This window comes from Ailuropoda melanoleuca, chromosome 7, assembly GCF_002007445.2.
Source record: "Ailuropoda melanoleuca isolate Jingjing chromosome 7, ASM200744v2, whole genome shotgun sequence".
NCBI lineage: Eukaryota > Metazoa > Chordata > Mammalia > Carnivora > Ursidae > Ailuropoda > Ailuropoda melanoleuca.
Window position 1 is genome coordinate 10,492,508 of NC_048224.1, and position 17,040 is coordinate 10,509,547.

At 34.1% G+C, this 17,040-nt stretch overlaps 1 protein-coding gene across 4 annotated transcripts in view; it reads left to right on the forward strand.

Moving 5' to 3' along the window:
* Nucleotides 1–17,040, forward strand: part of CNTLN (centlein) — a 290,333-nt gene that overhangs the window by 243,806 nt on the left and 29,487 nt on the right. For 3 of the 4 annotated variants that reach the window (XM_034663954.1, XM_034663953.1, XM_034663955.1), the window contains 5 exons: nucleotides 4,100–4,291; nucleotides 10,469–10,566; nucleotides 12,066–12,192; nucleotides 13,819–13,956; nucleotides 14,542–14,727. In XM_034663954.1, coding sequence (XP_034519845.1) covers nucleotides 4,100–4,291; nucleotides 10,469–10,566; nucleotides 12,066–12,192; nucleotides 13,819–13,956; nucleotides 14,542–14,727 — 741 coding nt within the window. The remainder of the gene's footprint in view (nucleotides 1–4,099; nucleotides 4,292–10,468; nucleotides 10,567–12,065; nucleotides 12,193–13,818; nucleotides 13,957–14,541; nucleotides 14,728–17,040) is intronic. The other variant, XM_034663956.1, reaches the window with a different exon arrangement.

Here is a 17,040-nt window from a genome sequence, read left to right on the forward strand (position 1 = left end):
CTGACTTCTTCAAGGCCAGCAGGAGAATCTCTCTGACCTCAGGAGGGCCTCTGGATTTCTTTTAAAGGCCTCGCCTGATTAGGTCAGGACCAGCCAGGATAATTTTGCCTTTGATCAACTCAAAGTCATGTGTTTGGGGACCATAATTAAAAGAATGCTTTTTGCATATAACATATGCAAATAATATAATCATGGGAGTGATAGTCCATTACATTCGCAGGTCTCGCCCACATACAAGGGGGGGGGTGTTTTACAGTGCATAGGTCATTGCGGGTCATCTGAGGATTCTGCCTACCCCCGAGCTCCTTACTGAAGAATGAATTCTCCAATATATTTTGTTTCTTCTTACAGTTGCTCAGACAGTTCTTTCCGAGAGACTTCTTCAATGTTCTATTTAAATAAATAATAACTAGGGTCTAGTTTTAAACTTTTATAGTGTTTAGTTCTACTTTATAACCTTTGGTTAGAATAATTGACTACACATAAATCAATACAAATCTCAGTACTTATTCTCATTGAAGTCAACTTTTAAATTGAAATAGACTTTTAAAAGATTGGTATATCTTTTAAGGGAGGAATTTTCTATACATGTTTTTATATATATATTTAATATTTTATATATATCATTAAGCTTTTTTTAAAATCAGGTTTTCAGCCTTTAAGATACTTCTCATACGCTTTATGGTAGCATTTACTACAAGATAGTGCTAACAATAATACTGTAACTTTAAAATTTACGAAGTGCTATCATAATTTTTTTTTAAATTCTACCCTCAAAATGACCTTTGCTAGGTAGACAAGCATCATCTCTGTTTTTAAATGAGGAAACAATGTCAAGCACTAATTAGCATCACTCAACTGGTAAGTAGTAGATCCAAAGCTAAAATCCAGAAATTGTGACTCTCCATGTGTTTTATTATTATTTATGGTTTTAATATAAATGACGTACACTTTTAAATGTTTGGCGATGGTAAAATAATAATATAGAAATAGGAATAATGCTTTTGATAAAAAAGAAAAGTAACAATTTTAAGGCTAATCTTAATTTACAGGTAAATTTTATGCATACTCTCTTTCTAGCAAGGTCACCACAAGTAGTCTCACTGCTAAGCCAAATGTACACAAAAGATAGTTATTTATGGTTCTTGTCTTATCTGTAACATTTCTCAAATAAGAAACAGAGTGTTTAAACTGAGAGAAGTTAGTAATAGGGCCATAATTATTTGTCCAAAATTCTAAGGCATTAAGGACTCCAACCTGATGGAATATATGATTTGTTTATTTCTTCTATTTCAACACATGCCCTGTAGCATTTCAGGGCATGTGTAACTATATTAGAAATACATTTTAAAGATTTTAAATTTTAAATACTGGCTAATCAAAATATGACTTATATTTTAATAAATTACAAGTCATGTGATTTACGGTCTCCATAATTTCAGTGTTTCTTCATTTAATTATTTTTTTATTGTCAGATTAAAGTTAAATGTACTATGCGTATCTTTTAGAGAACTATATTTATTGACTTGGTCTTTCCTCCATGAGGGATTTATTTATAGTGTTAGGATCTACCACTGTGGAAGGAATAGACAGAAATCTAATGGCATACAAGTTTAACAAATGAGAGAAGCTACTGGGACTATTCGTGGGAAGAAAAGAGCCTCATCAAAGTTGAGTTTTTCTGTGTTGCCTGAGATTCCACATAGAATTGTAGCCATGAGTTATGTCATACCAGATTAAAATCTTAGGAAGTCTAATTTAGATGCATAGCATTACTTCAGGATTGATAAATGCTCCAGTGCATACTACTTCAGTAAACACTGATAATATTACTTTACCAACAAAAGTGTTTATTTTAATTTATATGGTGATAAACTAATAGATTGTAAATATGGGCTGAAATCAATGTGTCTTCAAAGCACCATCCATGCTACAAATAGGGAGACTTCGATTTTTTGGAACCTTTCTTTTCTTACTCTACAGAGGGCATTGTTTTTAGATACCCTGGGGAAAAAGGCACAGTCCTCTCTCAAGGACTTAGTAAGGTTCATGGTTGAAGAATAGACACATGCTATGGGATCTAAGTGAATGGAGAAGGTACTTGTTGAAGAAAAAGAAGGGAAAGAACAGAAGGTTTCATAAAGGAGGAAATACTAAGCTGTTCTTTAAGCATGAGTGAAATTTCAGTGGAAGGAAACACCAAGTGGAGTCATTGATGTAGAAATGGCAGACGGGTTTGGGGTACGACACACAAGTTTGACTTAGATGATGTTTGGCTGAAACACAAATTGAAGCTAAATCTTAGAGAGCCTTATGATGACCACCAACATCTGAGCTTTATTCTACTGGGTTTTTGAATGAGGGATTAACAGATCAGTGTTGTTTTAGAAAGCTGTGTAAGAGATGGGGATGTATAGCTGTATAAAAGCTGTATAAAAAATAGAGTTGCAGGGAGGGGAAGGGCTTTTGCAGTGGTCTTAGTGGGATAGTGAGAGTCTTCATTAAGAAAGTGGCAGAGGGAGTGAGTATGAGAAATGACATAATTTATAGATTGTGACAATTGATTGGACATAGACAATAAACAAGGAAGGAGATGGATTCAAGCTTGGAAGATAACCAAGAAGATCTTCAGGTTTAGGGAAATTATGAGTTTGCTTTTAGATATTAATTATTAGGTATCTTTGATACAGTTCATGAATGACTAGTTCCTGAAAGTATATAGAACCACACCTTTAAATCATAAGTTCAAATATAATCAAAGGGGGGTGCCTGCGTGGAACAGTAGGTTAAGCTTCCGACTCTGGGTTTCGGCTCAGGTCTCGATCTCAACTGTCATAGGGTCCAACCCCTCAGGCTCTGCACTCAACCAGAGCCTGCTTGGAATTCTCTCTCCTTTCCCTCTGCCCCTCCCCCAAGTGCTCACGCTCTCTCTCTCAAATAAATAAATAAATCTTTAAAAAAAAGTTCAAATATAATCAAATAATTTTTTTCACCAAAACATAATCTAATATCAAATATATCAAACCCTAGTTTTGAATCCAATATCTGAAAGATTCGTATTTAGCAATATAGACATATATACATAAGACATAAGCAGTTATTGGTATAGTTTGTAAAAGTTGTGTTTAAATATAGTGTTAATACTTAAATAACATATTATGTCCCATATTTATATTACTGTATGTGTTGGCTACATCTTTTGCTCTTTCTCATTAGAATTTTTCACTAAGAAAGGTTTTTTGCCCCTGAGAGATTTCAGTACCATTTTGTCTAATTGTTCCTTATGTTAAACTACCATATTATAAGCTTCTCTGGAATAATAAAATAGTACTGCAGTTATCCTCTTAAGGAGCTCTGAGTTGTTATACCATTAGAGCTTGGTGACATTCTGCTGACTGCAGATTGGTGAACGAGAAGGGTTGACATTAAGACCGTTTCTTTTACACTATTTCATAAAAACATTACCAGTATGTCTTTTAGTAAAACGTTGATGTCATTAAAAATTCAAATGTAAGGAGTGTAGTGCAGTTCTATGTGAACATTACAAAGAGAACTTGTCAACTATTAGATGCATAAGACTGAGAGAATTTGCACGAAATTTATTTGAACTAAATCTCTAATAAGCCTCTTCTGCTAATTGGACTTAACATTTATGTTACTAAATGAGAAGCATTTTGGCTGCCATATAGAATGGTAAGATCTACCCAGTGGAATAAACAACTAACATCTGTTATCCTGTCCTGCTCCAGCTTGGTTTTTACCAGTTAAGTACATCAGTCCTGAAGTCAAGGTTATCAAATATGTGAATCTCTGGCTCAGCCTCGTATATGTGAAATCAAAGAAATAGCACATCATGAGTGAAGACCAGCCAACCAAAAGATGCTGGGTACAGCTGGCCCATTTTGTTTTAACCTTTACAAACCCTACAGCCTTAAGCAAAAACTAGTAGGAGTTATGATTTCTGTAAAATTTTTATAATAACTATTTTAAAAATTAATTTCACTTTTTTCTTTAGCATTAGAATTTTATGCTGATGATTGTTAGGTTAAAAGTAATTACTTCTATAATACATTTATATTTATTTTCTTTTTAAAAAAAGAAGCTAAATTTGGATTTGGCTGGGCTTCGGAGGGAAAAAGAAGACTTGCTGAGGAAATTGGAGTCCACATCTGAAATCACAAGTTTGGCAGAAGAAGTTTCCCGGGTGATAGTTCCACGGATACAAGTTACATCACTTGGTCCTTCAAGGAGCATGGATTTGGAGATGAAGCAATTGCAGTGTAAATTAAAGGTGATTATAAATTTTCTTAAACATGAAAACATATATTAAGTTAGTGAATCCTTAAAGACATGTTTATATTGATTCTAATTTAATTCTAATAAGGGTAAATTATGGTATAAATAATCCAAGTTATTAATACTATATTTGACTTCATCATTCACTTTTAGCCTAGTAGTTTCTTATATGGTAACTCATAACACTATTCTCTGAGAAAATGACAAGACACCATGAAATCCTAATTTAGAAGATGATAGAAACTGGCCATTGTCATTTCTCTTCCATTACTGAACTCCCCTCTACCCTCCATCCCTCCCTCCACTGAACAGAATTCCTTTCGAACTTTAGTGTATCAACATAAATAGAATTTCTTCCCTCTACACAGTTGCTACTATTTTAATTTGGTTGTTAGTTGGAGATGAGGAAGGAGGAGGGAAATTATGGAGAGAGGGAGGAGCACAGAGCAAAGGTGGTTGGTTTAATAGATTTTAGCTAGTTAAACCTGAGAATAAGAGTAAAAAGCAGTGTTCCTTTTCTTTGTAAAGAATACTAAGGCCAGTTGAAACTATCAACAACCTAAAAGTAAGACTGACCTTAGTTTAAATAGAATTACCTTGTAAGAAACAGTATTTGTGATATTTAATTAGAAAGTTCATTTGTTTAAAACAAGCTCATTTATTCCTAACATATTTAATTATTTTGTTCAGTGGGTATTGCTAGCTGGGAGCTAAATAGACAGTGTATGTGGGACCATCACTATAATGAGAGTCATTAGAAAGTAAGTTCTGGTTGGGGCGCCTGGGTGGCACAGCGGTTAAGCGTCTGCCTTCGGCTCAGGGCGTGATCCCAGCGTTCTGGGATCGAGCCCCACATCAGGCTCCTCTGCTATGAGCCTGCTTCTTCCTCTCCCACTCCCCCTGCTTGTGTTCTCTCTCTCACTGGCTGTCTCTATCTCTGTCGAATAAATAAATAAAATCTTTAAAAAAAAAAAAAGAAAAAAAAGAAAGTAAGTTCTGGTTGGAAGTGCACAGACTACGTTAGGAACAGAGTAGCTATGACTGTTAAAAGGGTATTAGAATATTGAATTAACAAACAGACTTAGTTGTTTTTAATTCAAAATATGATATGTGTGTTCTCCAGTAGTATCTTTAAATGAAGGATTACTAAGAGGATAAAATAGGATAAAGTTTAAATGAATGTATCATTACTTGAAAATATTTTTGCTTTGTTAGTAATAATCAGATACAAACAGTGGCATTAATTTAGCTATTTACTGAATACCGTCTTCAGAGTTTTTATGTGCAGAACTTGCCTCAACCACTACATTTTATAAGTTTAAATACCTTACATAATAGAAATTTGAGAAAAAATAGTAGTGTAAGCTTTGATGCATACATCTTTTCTTAAAATGCATTTGTTTGTGAAAAAGTGGACTAAAATTGACCATTTCAGTGTTAGGTATCTATACAGAAGATAAAATCATTGAGATAGTCTTAGCTGTATCTACTACAGAGACTATATTTCACAATTCTCTGCTTCCTCTTATGTTTAAGTCTTCATGCTCCTACTACAACTTTAATTTTCACCAAGATAAAATAGAATGTTGGATCCAATAATACCTAATCTGACTTCTAAAATTTTTTAAGTGGTTAATAGTTTTAGGTTGACTTATATTTTACTTACTTGATTTTAGTTACTATGAAATGGTCTAACATAATTTTTGGAAATAATAGACCCATATCAATATCTGTAAGTTGTTTACATTATGGTTCCCTATCGTGTAAGTTTTCACCCATATATAAATCTCTCTTCACTTTGAAGGAATGTGTGAGTCACAAAGATAAGACAGTGAGAATGCCTGGAGCAATTTAGATCATACTTGATGTACATTTGAAGTGAAGTGTCCATATCTAGCCTGGAGTCCTAGGACACCAGGACACCGATTAGGCTACATAGCGACAAAAAGGACAAATCTTTACTTCTGTCTTGTTTCGTGTTTTAATATGGAAATATCTTAAAAGACCAGTACCTTGAGGCACAAAATACCCCCTGCTACTACAAATTTCTGTTTTGATATTCAGCTAGTTTGCTGGGTCTGCTCTAATAAAATACCACAGACTGCATGGCTGAAGTAATGGAATTTTTTTTCCCTCATAGTTCTGGAGTCTGCAAGTCCCAAGATCAAGGTATCAATAGGTATATAGGTTCTCTCATTAGCTTGTGGATGGCCACCTGCTTTGCTGTGTCCTCACATGGTCATCCCTGACCCTGTGTGATCTGTGTTTATTCTCCTCTTCTAATAAGGATAGCAGTCATCCTGGGTGAAGGTCTGTCTACCCATATGACCTCATTTTACCTTAATTCTTTAAAGGCCTTATCCAAGTACAGTCACATTTTGAGGTACTGGGGTTAAGACTTAAACATACAAGTTTTGAAGGGACACAGTTCAACCCATGAGAGATATCAAATGGCTGACATAATAATTTTCCAAGAAATAACTTCTTTTCTAGTTGATGTTTTTATGCTTAATTAAGAAAAACTGGTTAGACCTGAGTATATTAAAGGTTTACATATATCTTTTTTTACTTTATCCATTAATTTTAGACTTTTTGTGTAAATTCTTAGGTGTACCTCTCAGATACACATGGTACATTCAGTATCATTTGAGTGCTCATGTGTATTTTTACCTATATTATACATGTTTCTTCAAGGTACCCAACTTTATACAGATGGATAATCGAACATTTAGAGATGTACAAATTCCTTCCAGTGGATGGTGTGTGTGTGTGTGTGTGTATTTAGTGTATTTGTAGTTATTTATACGATTGGAATTGACTAGTACTTCAGTTTATATTTGTGATTCTTTGACTTTCCTGATTGTTGAAAGTCACATTCCTTTGGTGTGACTTCCAGTTTTCCAGAAAGTCAATAATGAAGCATCATAGCTTTTAAACTACTGTTCTTTATGTGTGAACTATTGCCAGGCTGGTTCTAAGTCCTTTACAAATATTAACTCGTTTAAACCTCATTTCTAGGGGCGCCTGGGTGGCTCAGACTGTTAAGCGTCTGCCTTCAGCTTAAGTCATGATCTCAGAGTCCTGGGATCAAGCCCTGTGTTGGGCTCCCTTCTCAGGGGGGACTCTGCTTCTCCCTTTCCTTCTGCTCCTCCCCCTGCTTGTGTTCACACTCTCTCTCCTCTCTCTTTCTCTCTCATAAATAAATAAAATCTTAAAAAAAAAAACAAACCCTCATTTCTATCCTGTGAGGTAAAGTCTATTACTCTGTTTTACTGTTGAGAAAGCAGAGACACAGGATAAATTAATTGCCCAGGGTCAACTGAGCTACTAAGTGATAGAACCAAAATTAGAACTCAATGCATCTGACTTCAAAGTCTATGCTTTTACTCATACACTCTGCAATTAAAAAAAAAAATGTTTAATAAACTTAGACCGGAAAGCTCTAACCACAATGGATTCTTACCATTGTGACATTTTTGAAATACATGTTTTACTCCAGATTTGAGGTTTGCTGCAGGTAAGTATTGTATAGTAGAAATGGAAAATGTTAGAGGCCCTGGGTTTTGATCACTCTTTGTGCACTAACTTCTTATGGGACCAGACTCAGGAAATAATTTCTCCAGAGGTCTAAAGCAGGGATACCCTTCTACCCACTTCATAAGGATTTTTAAGGATCAAATGAAATGGCTGTGAGATTTAGAGATTCTGGCAAAAGTATGTATCAAGCTGGTGTTTTTTTATTTACTATAATTCAGTAATCCCTCAACTCTCCAGAAGTCAGACTTAGAGCATTTTCAGTTTTGTAAAATAACAGCCTAAAGTCTAAAAACAGAAAAGAATCAAACAACTACCTTAAAATCCATTTAATTTATTCCACTGAAGATACTGTCAGGCTTCATTTATTGCCTGTTATCTTTTATTTTAAATACAGCTCTAATAAGTCTATTTGTTTGACTTCTCAGCAGAAAATACCTCAAAAGCAACAGATTAGAACTAGGCATATTAAAGGGCCAGAGGATTGTTTTTAGGCAGGACTATGGATGGCAGAAATGAGAAATTTTGACCAAAAGATTGACAGAAAAAGAAAATATGAAAATGTTAAGGTAAAAATAAAAATTAGAAAAACAGCAGTCTGGGACCATTTAGAGTAACGGTCAGCAACCTTTTATATCATAGTAGTTCCAAAAGGCATGACAACATAATGATATAGTGATGATATAATATAGCAGATAACATATAATTAATACAGTGATGATATTTATAATATAATATCACTATATATCACTAATTTAATGCTTAATGTAACTATGGTGTTCATGTGTCTAAGTGAGTAAACAATCATTCCAGAGAGAATTTAAGATTAATGATTAAAGCAAAATCTTCAATTATCTGCTAAATTCACTAGTGCAGAGTATCTTATTCTGGCAATGCATGTCAAATATGGTGGAAATTTAGTTTGCATTACACAAACAATCAAAAAAATTTTTTTTAACTTTTATTTATTTATTTTTTTAGAGAGAGAGAGATTGGGAAGGCAGAGAGCAGAGGGGGAAGGAAAGAAAGAATTTTGAGCAAGCTCCACCGCATGTTTTAAGCAGAGCACGACATGGGGCTCAATCCCACAACCCTGTGATCATGACCTGAGCCAAAATCAAGAGTCAGACACTTAACTCATGAGCCACCCACACTCCCCCACTTAGTCAAAATTTTTCACATTCAGTACACTTGCCATGTTGACGTAGTCTTGAACTTTTAAAAAAATTTACATATTTATTGTAAAAATTATTTCAAATTTTATATTTACATATGCTATACCAATGAGATGACTAATGAATTTGACTCGTATTTACATGGTGTGATTAATGGTTTCATCTTTTCAAATTTACATTTTTTTAGTATGACATAGTCAAAGCTGGGAATAGTTCTAACAGAAATTATTGTAATTACTAGAATGATTAGTAAAATAACCATCCAAATATTTTTAAAGCTGTCATATTTTATTCTACTTATATTAATTTAATATTTTAAAATTGTAACAAATGAATTAATATATGTTAACACTATCCTGTAGGTAGAGAAACTATAACATGAAAAACACTAGGTATATCTCAGACTAGTTGTGGACTTGGAACTTGAGTCAATATTAAAAGTTAGGGTTCCTAACACTCCAGTTACTACCTCTGGCTCCTGGGCTGTACAGTCAGCAAATACCACAAAGCTGTTCTCCTTTGAAAAGCTTATGTTTATGCATAGATACTTTAATAAGTAGCAGTATTAATACATTCAAGTAAGGAAGTATTTAGTATTAGTAAAATTCCCTATCAGTTATCTGTCACTGTGTAGCAGCTCAAAACAGCAGCCGTTTATTAATTCTTCTGATCCAGTGGGTTGGACTGGGCAGCTCTTTTGCTTCTGTCTTTTGAGTTCTCTCCCGTGCCTGCATTCTTTAACTCCAGGATTTATCTGGCCTGGAAGTTCCAAGATAGCCTCCCTCACAGCCAGGCAGTTGGTTTGCAGACCATCTGCTGGGATACCTCCGTCCTCCTCCACATGGCCTTTCCTCTATCTTCCCTGCAAGGTGATCCCAGACAGCATTCCAAGAGGGCAAAAGTGCAAGCTGCAAGGGTTGAGGCCCAGGATCCTGAACTTGCATAATGTCGTTTCTCCAACTTTTTTTTTTTTTTTTTTGGTCAAAGCAAATCACAGGCCAGACCAGACTGAAAGGATTGGAAGATGAATCTCACCTCCTAATGGAAAGAGCTGCAGAGCATTTGTGACCATATTTGGTCTGTTATGGGTTCTTAGTAAACCCACCATTCATTTTAAGTGATCTTATTAGCCTATTAAAATACTAAATTAATCACATGCACATTTACATTTTACAAAGACAATCCATATTTCCCATACATGTATTTTGGGTATATACTTTTTACAGTCGTTATACAATAGCATTCTTCTGTGGTTTTGGTATGTTATATAAAATTTTTAGTGTGACATAGTACTTCTATTAAAACATATAAAATAAAGCATTTAAAGATATTAAAATGTCCTTCTTAATTATAACCATAATTTTGCAAATTTAATTCTCTTCATGGGAATGGCATTTATTTGTAGGCTGCATTCCACCAAAGATTGAAAGGTGTATTTGATTTTATGTGTATTTTTAATCTAGAATGCAACTAATGAACTCACTAAACAGTCGTCAAATGTGAAGGCTCTGAAATTTGAACTCCTAGCAAAAGAAGAACACATAAAGGAGATGCATGAAAAGTATGGTCTTGATATTTTTATCCGTTGTATTTGGTGCCACCTAGTGGTAGTTAACTGTATTAAACATTGCACCCAAAAAGCAATACCACATGTTCAAAATGAAGTTTTTCCTTCCTTAGTTCATGTTTAAACCCAAATAAGATGCAAGTTTTAGGAATATTGCCTACAAGCATGGTCTATAGAAAACTATTTACTATTTTTTTATTTAAAGAATATTTAACGTCAGATTTTTGTTCTTAAACATTTAATTTTGAATGTAAATGAATTAATGACCTAAAGACTACAAACAGAAAAGTTATGAATGTGGTCATTATTTGGCCAAAAATATATGTGTAAATTGATCTTTTATTGGATTTAATGCCTAAGCTTATAGATCTAAGGTGGAAAAAAAAGGAAAGTTTTGCTTGTCTCTACAATTAAAAGAAGATGACAAAAGTTTGTACTTTATGTATTTATTAACAAAAAGGGGTTTGAAATGTTCTATCTCACTGAATCAAAATGATTTCCTTTCTATATCTTTTATGGATATATTATTAGAGCTTAGGGGTGATAACATGTTTAGATAGAATTCTGAGCTGTCATTGATAATTTGAGAAAGATATATATATATATATCGTGTACATACAGGTATACCACATTTAAGTGAAGATCACTTAGAAGTGTATTAACAGATGAAACTACTAGACAAAAAGATTGGTTAATTTTTTAAACAAAATTGTCTCCAAGTTTATTTATGAGCCTAAGAGGCAGTCTTGTTTACTATTTAAGAATGAGGGCTCTAGAGAAACCTTCTTTGTATCCTGGCTCCTCGACCTGCTAGCTCTGTATCGCAGTTTAATAGCATTTGCTCATAAAATTCTTGTGAGGCTTGAATGAGTGCGTGTAGAGCACTTGTAACAGAGCTCCGCACACAGCAGGCACGTGGCAATTGTTGCCTGTTACTTATTCGGTAGGACTAGTGGTAGTCGTCACCGCAGCTGCCATTTTATCCACGTTATCCATGGAAGCTACACTGATAGGTCAATTCAATCGCAAATGGTATTAAATTAGAAGATACCATGTTCTATATGATGGTATAAGATTTTACATTTGTTTATTAATGTATAGAATTCTTTCCTTTCAGCGTTAGGCTTGTTCATGATCTCCGAATATCAGTTTGATTTTTCTTAGAAATGCAAGAAAATAATTTAAATATAACAATTTTAATTTTTCATAAATTTTGTCAATCTTTCTCAGTTCTTCTATTTTTTATGTTTTAATGCATATATATAATACTATAATTACCAGTCACAACTGGATTATAGATTTTACAAAAACTCAAAGTATAATAGAGCAATATTTCATCTCATGGAATTATCTTATTAATTTGCAATTAATATCAGATAGCATTTAAAAATTAACAGTAGTTATAGCACTGGATAATATGTAAGATTATCATATAATCACTGTTAAAGTATTTTCTATCACTCTCAATAAAACGTCTTTTTTTCCCTTTCAAGGATGTCTCGAATGGAGAGGGATATAACCATGAAAAGACATTTGATAGAGGACTTGAAATTTCGACAGAAAGTAAATCTGGAAAGTAATGAGAGTATTAATGAAATGTTAGAAAGTCTTGAAAAAAAGGTATCAACTTTTATGTTCTCTGACACTGAAAAAAATCACTTCCCTTATTTATGTTCTTGAGTATTCAATTTTAACAAATTCAAGACTCAAGGGGCGCCTGGGTGGCACAGCGGTTAAGCGTCTGCCTTCGGCTCAGGACTTGATCCCAGCATTATGGGATCGAGCCCCACATCAGGCTCCTTTGCTATGAGCCTGCTTCTTCCTCTCCCACTCCCCCTGCTTGTGTTCCCTCTCTCGCTGGCTGTCTCTATCTCTGTCGAATAAATAAATAAAATCTTTAAAAAATAAAATAAAATAAAATTCAAGACTCAAATCTCATACAGAACATAGCCACACATTCTCTTTGTATTTGTGAACATACCATGAGAAGGTAATCAGGTTTAAATTTAAAAACCTTCAATATTTTGGGGGTATGTAATTACATTTTATTCAGCATTTTAAAGTTTAAAATTTATACAACTTAAAATTATTCTATTTTTTGCTTTAATTTGCTAACATTTATAATGATTGAATGAAGCATATATTTTTAAATGAAAAGGTGATAACCAATAACTACCAGAAGTTCTTTAAAAATGTACTTAACACATTTTTTTAAAAGTGTACTTTCTCCTTCTGTACACTTAATTCAGTGTACTTAGGAAAAAAGTTGTACTTAACATAGTTGCGTGTCTGACCCCAAAGTAGAAATCAGCAATTTGCTGACTAAGACATTTTGGGGGTTTTTTTGTTTGTTTTGTTTTGTTTTTAAAAAGGTGCTATTTGCACAACTCATAAAGCAGCTTGTGCTTTGGCATTCACTAAATGTTATCTACTCCAGAGAGAGCATCTCCCTCCCTTTCCTTGTTGGAGATAAAATTATAAGTATCCGTTAGCTCAAATGGATTTAAGAGAGAAAATTTTACATGAGCGAGACAAATGCTTATGGATTTTCTTTCTTTCTGTCCTCCACGTACCCACATAAATTATAATTACTTCCTATAGGGTTTTTTTTTTCAGTGTTATCATTTAAATATTGCTGATTTTTAAATTTTCATTCCAGATATCATTCCAGATACAGTCTTAGAATCTATGTATAAATAATTACATATCTTTAGTGGCATTAAATGAATGAGGAGAAACTATTTCTTCTTTCAAATGTAAAATAAATATGGTGTATCACTTATTTAATTTTATCCTAAAAAGTACAAGTTATATGGTTACAACTGAAAGTTACCCATGATTTGGCTTGTTTAAGAATCAGAGACAACCATCCACTGCTTAAGGAAGTGTAGGTTAGTAATTAAAGGAAACATAGTTAAAATTAGTACTGTATTATTCAGTAGGCCACATATACAAGCATTCATAATTTTTTGTGCATTTTTTGTTTTGTTATTGATTTAAGGATTTTTGCTCATTCATTATATGAGTGCTACAAACCTTATACTTGAATTTGTTTTCATTTACTTTTTTAGCTTTTATTCATTTAAATTTGATATCATTTATGAGAAAACAAATGAAATTAGACTTATTCATGAATTTGTTTTAGTTTCTGTTGGAGTAAATGGAGCATATGACTAGGATGCCTTAACCTAATAGTTAAGGCATTAGGTAATAAAGGTAATAGTTACCTTTATGCTCTTACTGTAGGTGAAGACACTAACTGAAGAATGTTCCAACAAGAAAGTATCAATTGATTCACTAAAGCAGAGACTCAGTGTTGCCGTGAAAGAGAAGTCACAGTATGAACAGATGTATCAAAAAACTAAAGAGGAATTAGAAAAAAAGGTATGCTTTTTTGGACATGTTAGCTTAGAAATAGAATAGAACTGTATCTTTTTCATTTTTAAAGTTGTCATTTTTTTCTCTCCAAAACTATTATGAGCAGCTTAATTGTTTCAGATAACGGCAAATAACATTTCTATCTCTACATGAAACACTAAGAAATTGTTTAACATTACAGGTAGTGCTATATTAGAGAAACAGATTTTGTGTCTTGATAATGTCTTTTAAATGAACCCTATTGTTAAGAACTGACCTAAGTGGATATAAATTTTTTAGATACACCTAACCTTATAAACTAATTAAATATTTCCATTTGATATGTGAGGTCTTTTGGTCTAAAATAGCTTCCATGTCTTTAATGATTTATAATTTTTAAAAATATAAACTAACTGATGATAAATATATGAGAATATGTGCACAGGATATTTTATTGAAAATAAATGAAAACAACAATCAATTTTACCCAAATAAAAACAAATACATACATAAAGAGAATCATGAAACCATGTCTTTGCCTGACATGTATACCTAACTCTTCCAAGTAGTTTATGAATTGTTTTTTATTCTATGATCACCGGTCTTTTGCAGGATGTCAAGCTTAGTCTCCTAGTATCAAAAATAAGCGAGACCGAATCTGCAATGGCAGAGATTGAAACAGCAGCATCTAAGCATCTTCAAGGATTAGCGCTGCAAAGTGAGCAGGCCCTAGAAGGTGCACAGAAGAAGCTGCTATTAGCCAATGAGAAAGTGGAAGAGTTCACCATCTTTGTGAAGGTTTGAATTATTAGTAGTTTACAGCTGTACTTTACTTCAGGAGAGTGGTGGCCTCCTTGAGATGATGTGGGAACGCTCCGCAGTTTGTTTCTGCTTTCTGAAACCACAAAGTATCTTCTCCTACCCTACTTGCCACATTGTTGAAAATTTGTCTATAAAAGATTTGGTTTTATAGTTTGAGTTTAAAATTTTCCACCTTATTTTTAATATTCTTTAACGTCAATTCAGTAATGAGATTGTAATAATCATGTAATCAAGACAGGTTTTAAGATAAAAGAATGAAGTCATTTCCACTCTATTCTCCTTTTGAAAATCCAGCAAGAACAACCAGAAACTTGCTCCAGATTTATTGAAGCTCAGAGACATCTGAACCCCAGTCCATAGCCTATTAGACATGGAATGGATAGAGGAATGGTAAATGACTTAGCAGAACAAAAGGAAGACAAATCGAAGTGCCTGCAAAGGCTGTACTGTCTAGAAATTATCTGACAGCTGAAGAACCCCAGAGAGGCTCAGTAATTGGCTACACAAGGAACCACTGAGGGTGGTGGGGGAGGGGCGGATACAGGTGGTTTATTTGAAAATCTTTCTAAGGAGCTTTTTAGGCCTCTGGTCTGTGCTTTTGCCCCATACATTTAGACAAGTATTCCTCCCTTCGCTCTTCTGGGAAAACCGAGGAGGAGCAGCTCTGGTTTCAGAGATACCAGGCACTAAGGACCAGGAATCTGGTGATTGCTCTGCTCCTGTAATCCCACTGTGATTTGTTTATACCTCTTTTTGGTGCCTTTTATTCCACCTTGTCTTGGAGCTAGCAAATGGAGCTGTTGCCACGAGGTAGATGATGAGTTTCTTAAAGTGAAGGACAATGTTTTCTCAATCTCCACCTCCACAACATCTACCAGGTGCCTTGCAAAATAGTCAGCATGTAGTCATGATCACTACGTAAATTAAACTTCTATTGGAAATGTGAAATTTTAATGGTAGTTCTTGGGCCTTTCAAAATAAGCACCAAAACAGTGTGACTGCAGTGGGAAAATAGCTCTTTACTTTCGCTCTTTTCTCCTGAAATCACAATGTTTTGTGTTGTTTTTGAGCGATGTTTGATGAGATTGAGTTAACTTGTGCTGCTTGATGGCATGTATGATTAAAAACTGGCATATCATATGCTGCAAGGCTGTAGTAACCAAAACAGTGTGGTACTGGCGCAAAAATTAACACTTATATCAGTGGAACAGCAAAGAAAGCACAGAAATAAACTCACAGTTACATGGTATATAATCTTTGATAAAGGAGGCAAGAATATGCAATGGAAAAAGGCAGTCTCTTCCACAAATGGTGTTGGGAAAATTGTACAGCTTCATGCAAAAGAATGAAACTGGACAGACCACTCTCTTACACCATACACAAAAATAAACTCAAAATGGATTAAGGACCTAAATGTGAGACCTAAGACCATAGAAATTCTAGAAGACAACATAGGCAGTAATTTCTCTGACATCAACCATAGGAACATTTTTCTAGATACGTCTCCTGAGGCAACAGAAACAAAAGCAAAAATAAACTGTTGGGACTACATCAAAATAAAAATTTTCTACATAGCAAAAGAAACTATCAACAAAACTAAAAGATGACCAACAGAATGGGAGAAGGTATTTGCAAATGACATCTGATAAAGAGTACCCATATATATAAAGAACTTATAAAACTCAACACCCCCAAAACAAATAACCCAATTAAAAAAATGAGCATAAGACATGTACAGATATTTCTTCAAAGGAGACATTCATATGGCCAGAAGACACATGAAAAGACGCTCATCATCACTAATCATCAGGGAAATGCAAATCAAAACCGCAATGCAGCATCACCTCATACCTATCGGAATGGCTAAAATCAAAAACACACAAAAAACAACAAGTGTAGGCGAGGATGTGGAGAAAAAAGAACCCTTTTGCAGTGTTGGTGGGAATGCAAACTGGTACAACCACTGTGGAAGACAGTGTGGAGGTTTCTCAAAAAATTAAAATAGAACTACCCTACGATCCAGCAGTCCTACTGCTGGGCATTCACCCAAAAAATATGAAAACACTAATTTGCAAAGATCTCTGCACCCCTATGTTTATTGCAACATTATTTATAATAGCCAAATTATGGAAGCAGCCCAAGTGTCCATTGGTAGATGAATGGGCAAAGAAGGCGTGGTACATATAGGTACAATGGACTGTTACTAAGCCATAAAAAAGAATGAGATCCTGACATTTGCAACAACATGGATGGATGTAGAGTATAATGCTAAACGAAGTAAGATGGAGA